The 17,669-nt window shown below is 51.8% G+C and overlaps 1 protein-coding gene across 1 annotated transcript in view; it reads right to left on the bottom strand.

Annotated features, from left to right (window-relative positions):
- Nucleotides 1-3,113: 3,113 nt before the first annotated feature.
- The window catches only part of NKPD1 (NTPase KAP family P-loop domain containing 1), a 41,108-nt gene continuing 26,552 nt past the window's right edge, over nucleotides 3,114-17,669 (bottom strand). Inside the window, exons 3-4 of the mRNA XM_065420683.1 lie at nucleotides 14,200-14,331; nucleotides 3,114-4,819 (exon numbers count right to left, since the gene is read on the bottom strand). Coding sequence (XP_065276755.1) covers nucleotides 3,114-4,819; nucleotides 14,200-14,331 — 1,838 coding nt within the window. The remainder of the gene's footprint in view (nucleotides 4,820-14,199; nucleotides 14,332-17,669) is intronic.

Raw genomic sequence — 17,669 nt, 5'->3', positions numbered from 1 at the left:
GGTTGTTGGGCAGGAAGCAAATGCAGGACCAGATCATTCCCGCCTTTTCTCATGCGGGTGATGAACGGAGCAGGAAACCTGCTCCTTGGGCCCAAAGCTTGTCAGGAGAGGGGTGGGTTGAGGCAATGTGGCATCCTGTCCTCTCCAAATCGGCAGGAACCTCTGCACATTTGGGACGCTGCTCTTTTAGGGAGCTGTGGTTTGGTGGGCGAGGTCAGGGCAGCACCCCTCCCTCCAGCCTGGATGATCTTTACTTTGGGAAAGAACTTGCTGTGGATCACTTGACCACAAGACGACTATGGGGCACAGGATAAGTGTGTGCAAGCATTAGAACAGCTAAACAGCAGGGGAACCGCATCCCTTGGTTAAGAAGAGGCAAGAGATGAACTTTAGGCTAAAAGCAAGAAAAAAAATCCACCTTGTTCAGCCATTGACATCCATGCAAACTGCTCCCAAACCAGGATGGTGGCACTGTACACCTACTTTGTGCTGCTTAAAGGACAAGGTACAGGGCCATGGAGAGTCAGGACCAAGATGGTTTTTCCTGCCTCCAATTCCTCTCGCTGACCATATGTGACCACCGGAGCAGCCCCAGGCAGGGGTCTAGTGCTGTCATCACCTAGTTGACCTTGCAGTAAAAAGAAAGTGCCTTGTCTTCAGTATGTTTTTACATTGGGATCGCACAGCCACACTAATTACCCCAAGGTAAAAAACAACACACTCTTCTAGTCGTGAAGCCGAGGCCTGAGAGACCCATAGACACAAGGGAATCTGGGTGGGCTAGGAGAATAATAATTGGATCAGTTCTCTTCCTGTAAATCAAGAGAAAAGCCTGTATAGCTTAGCTTATAGTGAGGTGTGAGACTAGATGCAACTAAATATGCATGAAGGCTATTGCTTTAAAATCAATTCTTCTCTAATGCTTTGTTCCAACTGCTAGCTAGATAAATACACTTTGTTTTAAGGAGCCCGTTGGTCACTATCACCCATCTCAGGTTCCCCAAGGGAAAAACCCAGTCAAGTCTGCAGGGCTAAGAGTGGGAGAGTTGCAAAGTTCCACCCCAAAGCAGAGAAAGGGAAGAGGCTCAGGATACAAGCTGTGTGCCACAGACCAGAAAGGGGACAGAGGGTCAGCTAGCTCCCTAATCATGACACTGTCATTTTAGGATTACAGAGCAGAGCAAAAAAAACCCCAAACAAACCTGTCCTGTCTGCAGATTGCAAGTAGTTACAAAAATAAAAGTTAGATAGAAAGAATCACAGTTCTCTGCTCCTCCTGGGTAACATCCCCATAGGGGCAGCACCACTCCACATTGGGGACAGGCTGCTGGTGCTTCTCGGATCTGTACCAGTGGAAGATAAACAGTCAAACATCCAAAGGCTGGGAAACTGATTGTTAGAACGACAGAGAAAACGAGAGTATAATAAAGTAGTAAAAGAGTAATAAAACGTGAGGACGGAGCTTTGTGTAGCTTTAAATCAGCAAAATAACCGGCCATATGATGGCACTGTAAGGCAAGAAATGAGACACCCTGGTAGGTATTCTATACAGAAGCCTGACTGAGACTTGTTTCACTCTATTCATCTAAATTCAAAGGGAGAGAGATGCAGAGATGGAGCTAATAGGTGATTATAATGTTAAAACCAGTAGAGTGCTAGAACTCCATGCACCTAATGTCATACTACAACACCTCATGCCTACGGGCTGCACAAATCACTGATGCCTGCTTACGTAACTCATTGTGGCGTGCGCACACACACAACTCATACCTTCACAGCTGACCATCATTCGACCAGCACACTCGCACCATAATTACAACACTTTGCACCTTCACACTGTACCTGCATACCAGCATCCCTTCAAATGTACCAACCTTCCTAGTCACAGACTTACTCACTGATCACCTTTGCTATTGCACACATGGATCACTGCCTCCCTGCTCCACTGCAGGGACACATCTCCATACACTGTACCCAGTAAATTGATTCCCATTGACATAGTGCTCTGGGGGTCCTTATCAGTTTCTCCCACTTTAGGCCCTTTTACATTGCCAGAGCCCTGTTAAGTGACCTGAGTATACCTGAGAATTAGGATCAGTTACCGCTCACTTACACACCTCACATCTGGTCCAGGGCAAGTTCTGCTCATTACTAGATCCAAGAGAGCCAAGCTGTATGGGAGTGGCTAAGGGAAGGCTTTAGCTCAGTATTTACAATACTAGACCAATGGTTCCCAAATTTGTTCCGCCGCTTGTGCAGGGAAAGTCCCTGGCGGGCCGGGCCGGTTTATTTACCTGCCGCGTCCGCAGGTTCGGACGATCGCGGCTCCCAGTAGCCGCAGTTCGCTGCTCCAGGCCAATGGGAGCTGCTGGAAGCGGTGCGGGCCGAGGGACGTACTGGCCGCCGCTTCCAGCAGCTCCCATTGGCCTGGAGCAGCGAACCGCGGCTACTGGGAGCCGCGATCGGCCGAACCTGCGGACGCAGCAGGTAAACAAACCGGCCCGGCCCGCCAGGGGCTTTCCCTGCACAAGCGGCGGAACAAGCTTGGGAACCACTGTACTAAAGGAAACAATTGGTGTTTGTCTAGAGCCTGATTTTGAAAACTTGCTTCCAAATTTACATCTGCAATTTTGTGGGTGACAAGAATTGTGAGTGACATTCTATTGCACTTAAATATTTAGGGAAAAGTTTTCAAAAATGGGCCCTGACTTTTGCTGCCTCAAGTTTTGGGAGCCCAGCTTAAAACACCTAAAGTTGAGCACCGAAAAAAATGTTGGCTTTAGCTACGTGGCTGCAGCCAGCAAGCAGGTAGTTAGAATCGCTGTGCTGAGATGAGGCCACAATTATGTGGGCCTGCAATGTCAGAGGCCAGGCTAAGACTCTCTTAAAAATGAGGACTTAGTCTGTTACTTTGGCTCAGATAAGCACTGTGTACCCTCAAACATGAGAGCTGGCAGCATTTAAGTCGTTTTGACTTAACTACCTAGGTGAGGGCAGCTGCAAATTTAGTCAGTAGAAGCACCAGAGTGATTTTCACTGAATCATCAGTTTATAGATGGTAACTTCTTCCTTTTTTCCTTTCTAAGGCAAATAACTGAAGTCTTTTCAATTGTTTAACTGCATTCCTCTATACCAGAACACTGCACACCCGTAGACACCTGGACAGTCTTAACTGAAGACTTAGTTACGCTTGTATCATTTGCCTTATTCAGTGAATTAACTCCTCGTATTAGTCCCAGTTTATGCCTTATTGAATGGTCCAGATTGATTGTGGACTTTAGAAAGGTGTTGGCCTCCTGTACTGTGAAAGGAAAATCATTAGACAAAAAATTCCCAAAGAGTTCTGGGTCCCCATCCAAGGCCAAGATATTCTGGAGGACTTTGTGCATGGAGTACAGCTCTTTACAGTTTTCCACGAAGATTCCCCATAAGGACTGGTTCCTGAACTCCTCTGTTGGTCGAATCTGCTGCCTGTCCTCAAGGCACTGCAACACCCAACTCAAGCGGCATGGCCATTGATTAGCCATGACCACCCATGCAGCCACGGACCTTGGAGACATTGTATGTCTCATAATGTTCTGCTGCAGCATGAGTCTGATGGTGATGGGAATTGTGTTGACTATCCTTTTCATTTGAATAATGCTATCCGGAATGTATTTATAGAGACAATCAGTGTCATTGTGCAGAGCATGAAATGCTTCATGAATATACCTCACAGCTTGAGCATCGATTTGGCTTTGGTCCATTTCACTGGACATCTCCATATCCACCAGCTTTATCATTTTCCCCTTGACGTTCCTGACTCCCCTTTCCATGTTTTTTGTGATGATTTTGTACATCAGGTCCTCCCGGCTCTGGACAGCGTCTTGCAAATGCTGCAGTTTGGACTTTGTGCCCATCTCTGGTATTGAAAAAGGCAAAGTCACCGTGCGGTTCAGGAACAGGTACCCATTGTCGGCCATTCCTTTCATGCAGCTGGTTTGTTCCAAACACGATGCAATGATGCTGGGATCTATTACCAGGATGAAAATGAATGGGGCGTTAGTGTCCGAGAGCAAAGTGTTTATTGCATTCAAAACCCCAACGACCCTCTCTGGGTAGCACATATCCAAACTGGTGATCTCCAGCACTATGCGCAGCCGCCGTCTCTGATAGATCTCCATGTAATACACAAAGCTGGTCAGCATCTCGATTTCCTTCTTCACTTCGCTCATGAAGCCTAGGTGACTGCTAAACTTCTCACTGTCTGTCATCTTCTCAATTTTCTGCTTCTGGCTGATAACCATGTTCTTAACCACAGAGAAAACAGTCACTAATATTCCTGATCCAGACAGGCCGGTGGTAGCACTGCCAATGACCTTTAACGCACTGCTGTCTTTTATTCCTGGAACAAAGATCGCCACTGAGAGCAGGCTTACGCCTGACACTAGGACAAACACGAGGCCTCCTAATGTAAGGCAGGTCCGCTTGTTGAGAAGCCATTCGTCTTGGCTAAAGCCAGAGGCAAATCTGGGCCTTTTCCCCATCACGTGGTAAAAGCTCAAAGGCAGGGCACCAAAGTGCTTGCGGATGCTTTGACAGAGTGTGGTGACCAGCCCTGCCCACAGCTTGTCGCTGCCGGCATATTGCCAAGCACTAAATCTGATGAAGAGGAACTGAATGTTCTCCCTCCTCAGGTGGATTTCAGTGATCACTGGCTGGTAGAAGAGCAGATACCACAGGAGAAGAAAATAGCCCCAACCTTCAGGTCTTCTTGGCTTTTGGTTTGATTTTCTCAGCTCCTCTTCTTCTCTCTGAATGGATTCTTTGAGCATGCAGGCTGGAGAAGCAGAAAAAACAACTGGTTACCCTGCTGTATGGCACCGTGTCGCATTAAGGGGAGGTGGGGAGGCCCTTCCATACAGGTCATGTGGCCCTGATTTGTTGTCTTACTGGGTCTCTGAAATAAACTGTTTAATAGGGTGCCATAGGGATCTGTGCTAGCTTTGGTCTGTCTTAATTTAACATCTTCATTACTGATCTGGAGAAAGGGGATAAATTGCATATTAGAAAAAATGGCAAATGATTTTAAACGGAGAGGTTCTGCAAACTTGGAGGCCAGAGAAATAACATGAAGGGACCTAGAGAGATTTGGAGAAGAGTCAGAAAAAATAAAATGGATTCAGCTTGAAAGATGCAGCCGGTGCATCCCAGGGAAAGTATCCCAAACACATATACTCCAAGGGTGACAGGGAGGGTTGGTGTGTGGCAGTGGGCAGCAAATTAGACAGGAGCCTGAAATGTTATAAGGCAGCAGATGAGACCATTGCACATGTGGGCAGCATACGCAAAGAATCACACTGCAGAGCAGGGGGACATGGCTTGGATGCAACTGTCCCTGGGACGTTGTGTTCAGTTCACAGGTGTGCAAAGTAGCTGAATTAACTTTCCTGCTGGAATCTTAACTATGGTGTTTCCTGACTTTCTGGAGTTTTAATGGAGGCTTATTTCATATTTAACTTCCTTGTTTTGCTTTTGAGGAAATCGCATGTAATGCATGAGATCCTGGAGTCTTGGACTCCAGTGAGTATTTGCCTGAGTGAAAATTGAAAGACTTGGAAGTCTCCAGGATCTGGGTCCCAGCACAGTATGTCCACGGCCCCATATAGCTCTGAAATGTGCATTCTATTCAGGTGAGAATGGTGGGATGGGCTCCTGTCTTTGCTGCTGAAATGTGATATGTTTGGGGACAGATTGCTGGAAGGCAGCTGCCCAGTAGTTTCCATGGGGATCCTGGCAGTGAAGAAGGCAGAACACAGTTCGTTTCTATAAATGAAAACAGAGAATTTGCAGAATATAGTAGGTTGAAACAAAAATCACGGAAAAACCCAGAGAGATTGGGGGCTGTGATTGTCACCTGACTCTTATCACAGGGTGTTTGGGGGACTTTTAGTTATGTATTACAATCCTCCTCATGCGAAGTGTCCGAGTAACTTCCTCCAGGGGCGGCTCTGGCTTTTTTGCTGCCCCAAGCACGGCAGTCAGGCCGCCTTTGGCGGCGTGCCTGCGGGAGGTCCGCCGGTCCCGCGGATTCGGTGGCACGCCTGCGGGAGGTCCACCGGTCCCGTCCCTTCGGTGTACCCGCCGCTGAAGCCACGGGACAGGCGGACCTCCCACAGGCATGCCGCCAAAAGCGGCCTGACTGCCGCCCTCAGAGCGAACGGCAGGCCACCCCCCCGCTTACCTCCTTTCTCTGTTCAGCCCCCTTGTCAGAGACTGCAACATCCCTGAACCTTTCTAACTGGGCAGGAAGAACATACGCTGTGATGGCACTAACCTAACCAAGCCAGCTCACTAGCTGTTTGTGTGTGGGAGCACAAAGGGGCATACAAATGTTTAGCATATCTGGCACGTAAATACCTTGCAAGCCGGCTACAATGCCGTATGAACGCCTGTTCTCACTTTCAGGTGACATCGTAAATAAGAATCATAGACTCATAGGGCTTGTCTACACTTGCAAGTTGGAGCGCATTAAATCAGCCCCGGGCGCCCTAACTCCTGAGGTGTCCACACTGGGACGTAGAGCGCCCGGACTCCGCGGCTGGAGCGCCCCTGGTAATCCACCTCCACGAGAAGCATAGAGCTTTCTGCGCCCCAGTGTGGACGCCCTGGTCTATTAATGCGCTCTGATCGGCCTCCAGGAAGTGTCCCACAATGCCTGTTCTAGCCACTCTGGTCATCACTTTGAAGTCTACTGCCCTGCCCTCAGATGACCAACCATCAGACCTGCCCTTTAAATTATCTGAGAATTTTGAAAGTCCCCTTCCTGTTTGCTCAGCCAGGCGTGGAGTGCTCTCAGCGAATCTTTCCAGGTGACCATCCCTCCACGCGCCAGGCGATCCCCAGTATGGAGCAATGGCGAGATGCTGGACCTCATCAGTGTTTGGGGGGAGGAAGCTGTCCAGTCCCAGCTGTACTCCAGCTGTAGGAATTACGATACCTATGGGCAGATATCAAGGGCCATGATAGAAAGGGGGCATGACCAGGGCGCAGTGCGGTGCAGGATTAAAGTGAAGGAGCTGCGGAACGCCTACCACAAAGGGCAGGAGGCAAACAGCCGCTCCGGTGCTGCCCCCACGACCTGCCAGTTCTACAAAGGGCTGGACGAGATACTTGGGGGCAACCCCACCTCCACTCCGAAGAGCACCATGGACACTTCAGAGGCCGTGGCAGCCCAGAGTGCAACAAGGCAGGAGGAGGAAAGCGGGAGCGAGGGTGCTGAGGAGGAGGGGGGCCCAGAGCCAGAGGACAGCCCGGCATCCCTAGATGCCTGCAGCCAGGAGCTGTTTTTAAGCCAGGAGGAAGGTAGCCAGTCGCAGCGGACGGTGCTTGGGGAAGAACCAACAGCAGAGGAGGTGCCTGGTAAGCGGCTTTGATTTTGAGAAGGGAGTTGTTGGGTGCAGGCTGTTGGGGCGAGGAGGGTTAGGGCTGCGTGCATGCCTAGATGCGGAATAGGGCGTTGGTGTAGTCTCGCACATCGCGGTAATCGGCCTCAGTGATCTCACTGAAGGTCTCATGCAGAAGCTGGGCAATCCGCTTGCGCAGGTTCCTTGGCAGAGCTGCCGGGCTCCTTGTTCCAGTACGGCTAACATGTCCACGCCAGTGTGCCGTGAGGGGTGGGGCGACCATTGCTGCACACAGGCAAGCTGAACATGGGCCAGGGCAGAAGCCGCATTGTAGTAGAAGGCCCTCCCTTGCTTCCCAGGTCACCCTCAGCAGTGAGATATCTTCCAGGACTAACCCATCCTGTGGAAAATGTGGGGACAGTGTTCAGTATAGGGGCCCCCTGCAGCTGTTGGCTCTCCCCAAGGCACAGACCCCAGAGAACAGTATGGTCCTGGAACAATCAGTCCCCCCTGCCCCTGTGGTTACTCACCATTTCGGGGCTCTTGTGGGTAATGTGCGCTCGCCTTGGGACAGGCAGTTTGTGTTATTGTGTGCGCTGTGCTTGTCTTTAAGTTCGGCCGAATCATTGCTCTGTCTAGTGTGAACAATGCTGCCTCTGTTAAATGTTGCATTTTGGCTTTACAAATGCAAACTTGAGATCCAGCCGTCCTTGTTCTCAACGGCCGAAAGGCTGCACAAACTCAGGAAGCCGCTGCGAAGAAGCCAGGAGGACCTTCTGCATGAAGTCATGCAGCAGTCCCTTACTGAAAATCAAAAAGTACAGGAGTGGCGGGAGACCGAAAGGAGGGTCTGCCAGGAGAATGCGGATCGCCGGCAACAAACCACAGAGCGGCTTCTAAGCATTATGGAGCGCCAAACGGACTTGATGCAGGCACTCACAGCACTGCATACAGAGCAGATCTGCGCCCGCCCCCCACCCTGCAGCCTTTATCCCAAAACTCTTTCCCTTGCGCCCCCATGTCACTGCCAACCCACTTTCCCCAACATCCGGGTTCTTATCACCACCAGCTGCTTCCAACACCTATACCTTCACCGCCTAGCCCTGCAAACTACGACCCTTACCCACTGCACTCAACCCCCATCACTATGCATTTTAGCCAGCCTGAAGTGCAACACTCATTGCACGACACTCCAGACAGGAAGGCTGAATATGATAACAGGACATACGTAAATCTGTGATTGTTCCATTCCCCACCCCGCCCCCTTCCCTCCTCCCACACAGCACAGATGTGTCATGCCATGTGTGTTTCTCCAGCAGTTGTGTTTCTTTTCAATAAATGAATTTTTTGGTTTTGGAAACATTCTTTATTGCATTAACTAAAAGATAGCATAGCCCAGGAAAGCAACTGGCACTGCTAGTCAGTGCATCATACATAGCAAACACAGATGCCTACTAACATTGGAACCACTGTACTTTACTCCCATGCAGGGCACCAAACATTACTGGTGGCTTTCAGCATCAAATTGCTCCCTCAAGGCATCCCTCATCCTTGCGGCACCGTGCTGGGCCCTTCTAATAGCCCTGGTCTCTGGCTGTTCAAATTCAGCCTCCAGGCGTTGAACCTCAGTGGTCCATGCCTGAGTGAAGCTTTCACCCTTCCCTTCACAAATGTTATGGAGGGTACAGCACGCAGCTATAACCATAGGGATGTTGTCATCGGCCAGGTCTAGCTTCCCATACAGACAGCGCCAGCAGGCCTTTAAATGGCCAAAAGCACACTCAACAGTCATTCTGCACTGACTCAACCTGTTGTTGAACCGCTCCTTGCTGCTGTCAAGGCTCCCTGTGTAGGGTTTCATGAGCCATGGCATTAAAGGGTAGGCGGGGTCTCCAAGGATCACAATGGGCATTTCGACTTCCCCTACGGTGATCTTCTGGTCCGGGAAGAAAGTCCCGGCTTGTAGCTTCCTGAACAGGCCAGTGTTCCGAAAGATGCATGTGTCATGCACCTTTCCAGACCAGCCTGTGTTAATGTCCGTGAAACACCCACGGTGATCCACAAGCACCTGGAGAACCATCGAGAAATACCCCTTCTGATTTATGTACTCGGAGGCTAGGTGGTCTGGTGCCAAAATTGGAATATGCATGCCATCTATCGCCCCTCCGCAGTTAGGGAAACCCATTTGTGCAAAGCCAGCCACAATGTCACGCACGTTGTTCAGAGTCACGGTTCTTCTGAGCAGGATGCAATTAATGGCCCTGCAAACTTGCATCAACACGATTCCAACGGTCGACTTTCCCACTCCAAACTGGTTAGCAACCGATCAGTAGCTGTCTGGAGTTGCCAGCTTCCAGATTGCAATAGCCACCCGCTTCTCCACTGGCAGGGCAGCTCTCAATCTCGTGTCCTTGCGCCGAGGGTAGAGGCGAGCTCAGCACACAGTCCCATGAAAGTGGCTTTCCTTATACGAAAGTTCTGTAGCTGCTGCTAGTCATCCCAGTCTTGCATGACGATGTGATCCCACCATTCAGTGCTTGTTTCCCGAGCCCAAAAGCAGCGTTCCATGGTGGTGAGCATGTCCGTGAATGCCACAAGCAATCTCGTGTCGTATGCGTTACGCGTGTCGACATCATCGTCGGACTCCTCACTGTCACTTTGTAGCTTAAGGAGTAACTCGACTGCCAAACGTGACGTGCTGGCGAGCAGGGCCAGCTTTAGGACCTGTGGGGCCTGATTCGAATACCCGGCGGCGGTCTGGGTCTTCGGCAGCACTTCGGTGTGGGGGGGAGGATCCGCTCCGCGTCTTCCGCGGCACTGAAGGACCCCCCGCCGCCGAAATGCTGCCGAAGACCCGGAGCGGACCGCTGCCGGGTGAGTAAAAAAAATTTAAAAGGCGCGGGGCCCGATTCCGGGGAATCGGGGGAATCAGCCTAAAGCCGGCCCTGCTGGCAAGACCCATCAGCTTATTCCTCAGCCGTTCAGGATCCATTCCCGCAAACTGAAAGGGAAGACAGAGCGTGCAGTACAAAAGACGTTGAAAGATGGCGCCAAATGTGGACGGAAGCACAGGGATTGCTGGGATGCGAAGCGATGCATCATGGGACCTTGGGAAAGGACCCAGGATGCCCCGCGCCCTCCCACAAACCTCAGCGCCAGAATGGGAACAGGTGCTCTGCGAGATAGCTGCCCATAATGCACCGCTCCGAATGCCGCTGCAAGTGCCGCAAATGTGGCCATGCCACTGCGCTTGCAGCTGACAGTGTGAACACATGGAAGCACTTTCCCTGATGCTGTCTCCGAGGGCTGGCTTAACTCCTGGCACTCTACATCTGCAAGTGTAGCCAAGGCCATAGAAGATTAGGGTTGGAAGAGACCTCAGGAGGTCATCTAGTCCAACCCCCTGCTCAAAGCAGGACCAATCCCCAACTAAATCATCCCAGCCAGGGCTTTGTCAAGCCTGACCTTAAAAACCTCTAAGGATGGAGATTCCTCCACCTCCCTAGGTAACCCATTCCAGTGCTTCACCACCCTCCTAGTGAAATAGTATTTCCTAATATCCAACCTACACCTCGCCCACTGCAACTTGAGACCATTGCTCCTTGTTATGTCATCTGCCATCACTGAGAACAGCAGAGCTTCATCCTCTTTGGAACCCCCCTCCAGGTAGTTGAAGGCTGTTATCAAATCCCCCCCCCCCACACACACACTCTTCTCTTCTGCAGACTAAACAAGCCCAGTTCCCTCAGTCTCCCCTCGTAAGTCATGTGCCCAAGTTCCCTGATCATTTTCGTTGCCCTCTGCTGGATTCTCTCCAATTTGTCCACATCCTTTCTGTAGTGGGGGGCCCAAAACTGGACGCAATACTCCAGATGTGGCCTCACCAGTGCCGAATAGAGGGGAATAATCACTTCCTTCGATCTGCTGGCAATGCTCCTACTAATGCAGCCCAATATGCCATTAGCCTTCTTGGCAACAAGGGCACACTGCTGACTCATATCCAGCTTCTCGTCCACTGCAATCCCCAGGTCCTTTTCTGCAGAACTGCTGCTTAGCCAGTTGGTCCCAGCCTGTAGCAGTACATGGGATTCTTCCGTCCTAAGTGCAGGACTCTGCACTTGTCCTTGTTGAACTTCATCAGATTTCTTTTTGCCCAATCCTCCAATTTGTCTAGGTCATACAGGACCCTATCCCTACCATCCAGGATATCTACCTCTCCACCCACCTTAGTGTCATCTGCGAACTTGCTGAGGGTGCAATCCATCCCATCATCCAGATCATTAATAAAGATGTTGAACAAAACTGGCGCCAGGACTGACCCCTGGGGTACTCGGCTTGATACCGGCTGCCAACTAGACATCGAGCCGTTGATCACTACCCATTGAGCCCGATAATCTAGCCATGTTATAGTCCATTCATCCAATCCATACTTTTTTAATTTGCTGGCAAGAATACTGTAGGAGACCGTATCAAAAGGTTTGCTGAAGTCAAGATATATCACGTCCACTGCTTTCACCATATCCACAGAGCCAGTTATCTCATCATAGAAGGCAATCAGGTTGGTCAGGTATGACTTGCCCTTGGTGAATCCATGTTGACTGTTCCTGATCACCTTCCTCTCCTCCAAGTGCTTCAAAATGGTGGAAGTGGGCAGCATTATCTCTAAAGTTTCACACTGTTTTGTTTTTGAGTGCGGTTATGTAAAAAAAAGTCTATGCTTATAAGTTGCACTTTCACGATAAAGAAATTACACTAGAGTACTTGCATGAGGTGAATTGAGAACTACTTCTTTTGTTTCTCTTTTTTACAGTGCAGATATTTGTCATAACAAATATAATATAAAGCGAGCACTGTGCACTTTGCATTCTGTGTTGTAATTGAAATCAATATATTTGAAAATATAGAAAAACATCCAAAATATTTATAATAAATTCAAATTGGTATTCTATTATTAACAGTGTGATTAAAACTACAATCAATTGCAACTATTTTTTAATCTAGTTAATTTGCTTTGCATTAATTGCTTGCGTTAACTGCAATTAATTGACAGTCCTACTAAATATCTTTAAAAATTCGGGGCTAGATGCCTATCTGCATCTTTAGGTGCCTAAATATCTGGCCCTAAGTGACTGAGGAGCCTAAGTCCCATTTTGATAGGCGACTTGGTAGCTGATTAAAAGCATTTATATTGGTAGTGCATATTTTGGTAAAAATAAGCTATAACCAATAAAGAAACTGATACAGAAAAAGCAGCAATACCTCCTTTAGAAATGGATGTAACTATATTGATACTTCCCCCAGCATGGCCTCACTTACACTGATATAAACATATAACTTCTGTTTACTGAAATAAGTTTTACCATTATGGACACTTTCAAAACCAATATACAGTAGAACTTCAGCGTTACGAACACCAGAGTTACGAACTGAGCAGTCAACCACACACCTCATTTGGAACCAGAAGTATGCAGTCAGGCAGCAGCAGGGACCAAAAAAAAAAGAGGCTAATACTGCACAATAATGTGTTAAATGTAAACCTCTAAAAAATAAAGGAAAAGCAGCATTTTTATTTTGCATATTAAAGTTTCAAAGCTGTATTAAGTCAATGGTCAGTTGTGAACTTTTGAACGAACATTTTCTTCAGAGTTACAAACAACCTCCATCCCCGAGGTGTTCATAACTCTGAGGTTCTACTGTAGTTAAATCAGTACAGATTTAGAAGTTGTTCGAGCTGGGACACCTGTAGTACGGTAATAAGTCTGCCGACTCATCACTGGGCACATGGGTGGTGGCTATATAGGCTGGAGGGAGGAGGGCTGAGCCTCCCCAAACAGCCCAGTGTGGCCCCGCCCATGTGCCGCCCACCCAGCACTCCGGGGCTGTGGGCACTGGGGATGCCCCCGGCGCTCTGGGGCTGCGGGCGCTCAGATGGCCCAGGGCTGGGGGGTGGGAGGAGGGCACATCCACAGTGGAGTGCTCTGGGCTCCAGTGGGGGAGGGAGGGCAGGAGAGGAGGGGGAGGGGCCTCAGGCAGAAGGGGAGGGGCCAGGAGCTAGCCTGCCCCAACAGCTGGTTCACCCACCACCCATGACTGGACACTACTGTGTTAACCCGTTGGGGTTCCATAATCTCCAAAGGATGGGAAGGGTCGGGAGTGCGGGGGGCGCTGGGCTGAAGAGGGGGCTGGCGACTGTGTAGAGCAGGGAGCAGCTGGTCAGGAAGGAAATGGCTGGGTAACCTACAGCATGGGAGATGGGACTGGAGGACATGGGGGCTAGGCTACAGGGGCCAGCGCCCAGCAGTAGCTGCAGCAGGATGCAGAGGCCAGCTCTGAGCAGGAGGAGGGCATCAGGGAAAAGGACTGTGGTGGAAGCCGCAAGGGACTGTGCTGGGGCCTGGCAGGTGCTGAGTTTATTGTGTTCCATTTGTATGGTAAAGCCACCGTGCCCAGGGCAATAGCCCCTTTGTGCCCAGAGTCCAGAGTCCGACTCGCAGCATGCACACATTCTGGGGAACCCCCTGAGGCCTGTAGAGCCCCTTGCTTGGATCACTCACTGCACTTGCCTCCGAGCATGCTACCAGACACCTAGGAGTTGGCATCCCATAGCACTCGCAGCGCCCTGCCGTGGATCAGGTACAGGTCACACCCCTTCACTGCCGGGCCAGGCGGGAGAATATTGGTGTTCCTCTCTCTCTCCCAGCAGCCTGCCTCGTGCCAGTCTGCCATGCTCCACCCAGCGCCTCCTAGGTATTCTAGCCTGTCTGAAAGCGCCAGTTCTCCTGCCTGGGAAACCCCAAAGCATCCCTGAGCCCACCTGTTATTTTATCAAGCAGCGAATTAAAACGGCTCCCAACGGGACAGTAGAAGCCGATGGTCACGGGCGTCGAGGTGTGCAGCAGTGTCTTGGAGAGGCAGCAGCAGTAAATATCATCTTCAGTCAGAAAATCTGGGGAAGAGGAGGCATCCGTAAACACCGAGAAATAAACATACCTGGTGCCCCCATCCTCCCCCCCAATCGGCTTGGCTGTTTGCCAGGAGTGGCTGGGCTGGACAGGATGTGAGAGCGCCCTTGGGAATGCACAGGGCCAGTGGCCGTGACCCTGTTCTCAGTCTCTTTACTAGCATAAGAAGCTCCACGCAGCAAATCTTTTTCCAGGGACACATTTCACTCTTTCTTCAGAACAACAAATGTTTTTAGCTCATCCTTCAGGAGCCTCAGCTCAGCACCTGCTAATCAGCCAAGTAGCCCATCGCTGAGAGGATACATGTTTCAGGCCAAAGTCTCTGGTCTGCGGTACTCTTTTTCAGTGCCCAAACAGTGCAATGGGAGCAGAAACCGCCAGTAACTCCCCAGCTGGAGGAGTTGCCAGTAGGCAGAGCTGGTACGGCTGTCGCCTATACCTCCCTCCCTGGAGCCCCCGGTGCCGAAGTCATGTCAGTAGCAAGGAGGGGCAGGCAGGGAGAGTGGCAAGAGCACAAATCCCCAGATGGTGTATAGTCTCTAGGGAGCCACAACCAGTGGGCTGCACTAAAATGGGCCTGGGCCGAGGATCAGGTTGCTGGCTCCTTGACAGCTCCTGTACCCAACATAAGCTGGATGCAGAAGAGAATCTGGCCCTGTGGGAGGAATCCTCCCCACCAGGCCACGCATAGGCGATGGCTGTGTAGCAGCTCTGTAGAGTTTGCTTAAACCCAGAAGCCCTGGGCCTCAGAGCTATGACTGTAGCAGGTGTGTTGTTCTTTGGGAGCCTTGTTTGCTTTCTGGGATAGAGTGAACTTTGGAGCTGATCCCTGTGCCCTGCGTAGGCAGACAGCCTGGGTACAGAGATCTTTGTTTGCACAGCATTTACAGAGGTTATTAACGTCTATAAATGAACATCTGTTGTAATGAACACCTATTGTTCCCTTGATCTTGATCACCACAGATAGGGAAAGGACTTTGAACAGATCTTTGATAGTTTTATACAACCTACAGAAACTATATGAGTTATGCCTCCGTGGAGCATCTGCTGGAATTCTCCCATGAATGTGGGAGAAGAAATCTGTGTCGTTTTAATACGCCGTTCCACTCTAAAGAGTGACTCTCTGGAACGGCCCCTTCTTAGCTGATCTGCTCCTTGGGCTGCATTTTCTGTTCCTGTTTGGCACAGAAGTGAGTATACTTCCCTGCGCCCTGATGTAGGTTAAAGCAGCCTAGGGGCTGCTCCAATCTGTGCCAGCTGGCTATCGTCCCTGTGCGACCATATAGAAGCTGAGAATAACTGCAGGGCAGCACATCCCTGGCCATGCACCCTCTTCACTCTGCACGTGAGGGGTGGCTCAGTGACGGGCTACACTGGCTGCCTGCCTGCCGAGAGCTCCCTCATGCCTGGGCAGTTCTCAGGTGGGCAGATCCAAATGTTTCCTGGACCCTTTGCTGAGGGGCTGGAACGTTACTGAGAATCTGGCCCTTTGTGGTTCTCAGTCAGAGTTGCACACTTCAGTAACTCATCCTTTTTGATTGTTTTTACCGGTCAGTATCTCCAAGCTAACACAGCTAAAAAGGAGACACTGGGATTCTTCTCCTTGTGCGTCATCAAGAGACTTGGGTCTAAAATCTGAACAGGCTACACCTGAGCAAACCCACTGACAAGGTGTCACTTGGGGAGGAGAAGAAAAGAGCCCTGATAGATTGTCAGATCTCAGGCTGGCCCATTTGATCTAAAGCCTGAGAACTGGGCTGTGCACAGATTCAATCAAATCATTTTAAAACCAGTTAAGGTAAATGGGTGCAAACCCCTGGCTTGGATAGACATGCTTAATCCAGAGCAATATTCTTTCTATGAGTTTAGCTTGCAAACCAATAGAAGGTGGTTTACACTGGTAGAACGGTGTCCATGTTAGGGCTTTGCACTGGACAAATACTGTATATAGAGTAGTTTCTCCTCCCTTGGTGTTCACACCTCAACTGCTAGAAGAGAGCCTCATCCTCCCTGATTGAACTAACCTCATTATCTCTAGACTGATTCTTGCCTGCATATTTATACCTGCCTCTGGAAACTTCCACTACTTGCATCTGACGAAGTGGGTATTCACCCACAAAAGCTCATGCTCCGATACGTCTGTTAGTCTATAACAGGCCTGCACAACACGCGGCCCGCGGGCCGCATGCGGCCCGCGTGGGCCCACTGTGCGGCCCGCGGGCAAGCGGTGGGGGGCGGTTTCCGGGTTCACCCCCTGCCCGGGGGCCCCGACCTCACAGCCCCGCGCGCCGCGCTCTGACTGTCAGAAGCGCGACTGCCGGGTTCGCCCCCTGCCGGCGGGGGGGGGGGGGGGGGGGCGCGACCTCAGCCCCGCGCGCCGCGCTCTGACTGCCCTGACAGTCAGAAGCGCGGTCCGACCTCCCCCACCCCTGGGCAGGGGGCGAACCCGGCAGCCGCGCTTCTGACTGTCAGGGCAGTCAGAGCGCGGCGCGCGGGGCTGAGGTCGCCCCCCCCCCGCCGACAGGGGGCGAACCCGGCAGCCGCGCTTCTGACTGTCAGGGCAGTCAGAGCGCGGCGCGCGGGGCTGAGGTCGCCCCCCCTCCCCTCCCCGCTGGCAGGGGGCGAACCCGGCAGCCGCGCTTCTGACAGTCAGAGCGCGGCGCGCGGGGCTGTGAGGTCGGGCCCCCCGGGCAGGGGGTGAACCCGGAAACCGCCCCCCCACCGCGGGCTGTGAGGTCGGCCCCCCCGCACACGCGTCGCCGTCTCCCGCGCCTCCTGCCTGGCGTCCAGCGTCACTTCCGGGGCTGCTGAGGCGGGAAGCGCTGGCTGGGCACGAGGCAGACCTGGTAAGTCCAAGCGAGGGGGGAGGCATCCGGCCTGGGCTCTAGCCGCAGCTCACGGGGGCTGGGGTCAGGGGGATGTCCAGCTCAGAGGGGCTGGGCTCTGAGCTGGGGTCAGGGCTGCGGGGGGATGGGGTCGGGGGGGTGTCTGGCTCAGAGGGGCTGGCGGTCTGGGGGGTGTCCGGCTCAGAGGGGCTGGGCTCGGAGCTGGGGGTCAGGGCTGGGGGGGGGGCTGGGGTCAGGGGGTGTCAGGCTCAGAGGGGCTGGCGGTTAGGGGGGTGTCCGGCTCAGAGGGGCTGGACTCGGAGCTGGGGGTCAGGGCTGCTGGGGGATGGAGTCGGGGGCTGCTCAGCTCACAGGGGCTGGGCTCGGAGCTAGGGGTCAGGGCTGGGGGGGGCTGGGATCAGGGGGTGTCTGGCTCAGAGGGGCTGGCAGTCAGGGGGGTGTCCGGCTCAGAGGGGCTGGACTCGGAGCTGGGGGTC

The sequence above is a fragment of the Emys orbicularis genome, chromosome 21 (genome assembly GCF_028017835.1).
Source record: "Emys orbicularis isolate rEmyOrb1 chromosome 21, rEmyOrb1.hap1, whole genome shotgun sequence".
NCBI lineage: Eukaryota > Metazoa > Chordata > Testudines > Emydidae > Emys > Emys orbicularis.
Note: the sequence above shows the minus strand (reverse complement) of the source record. Positions and strands in the feature narration are given on the sequence as shown.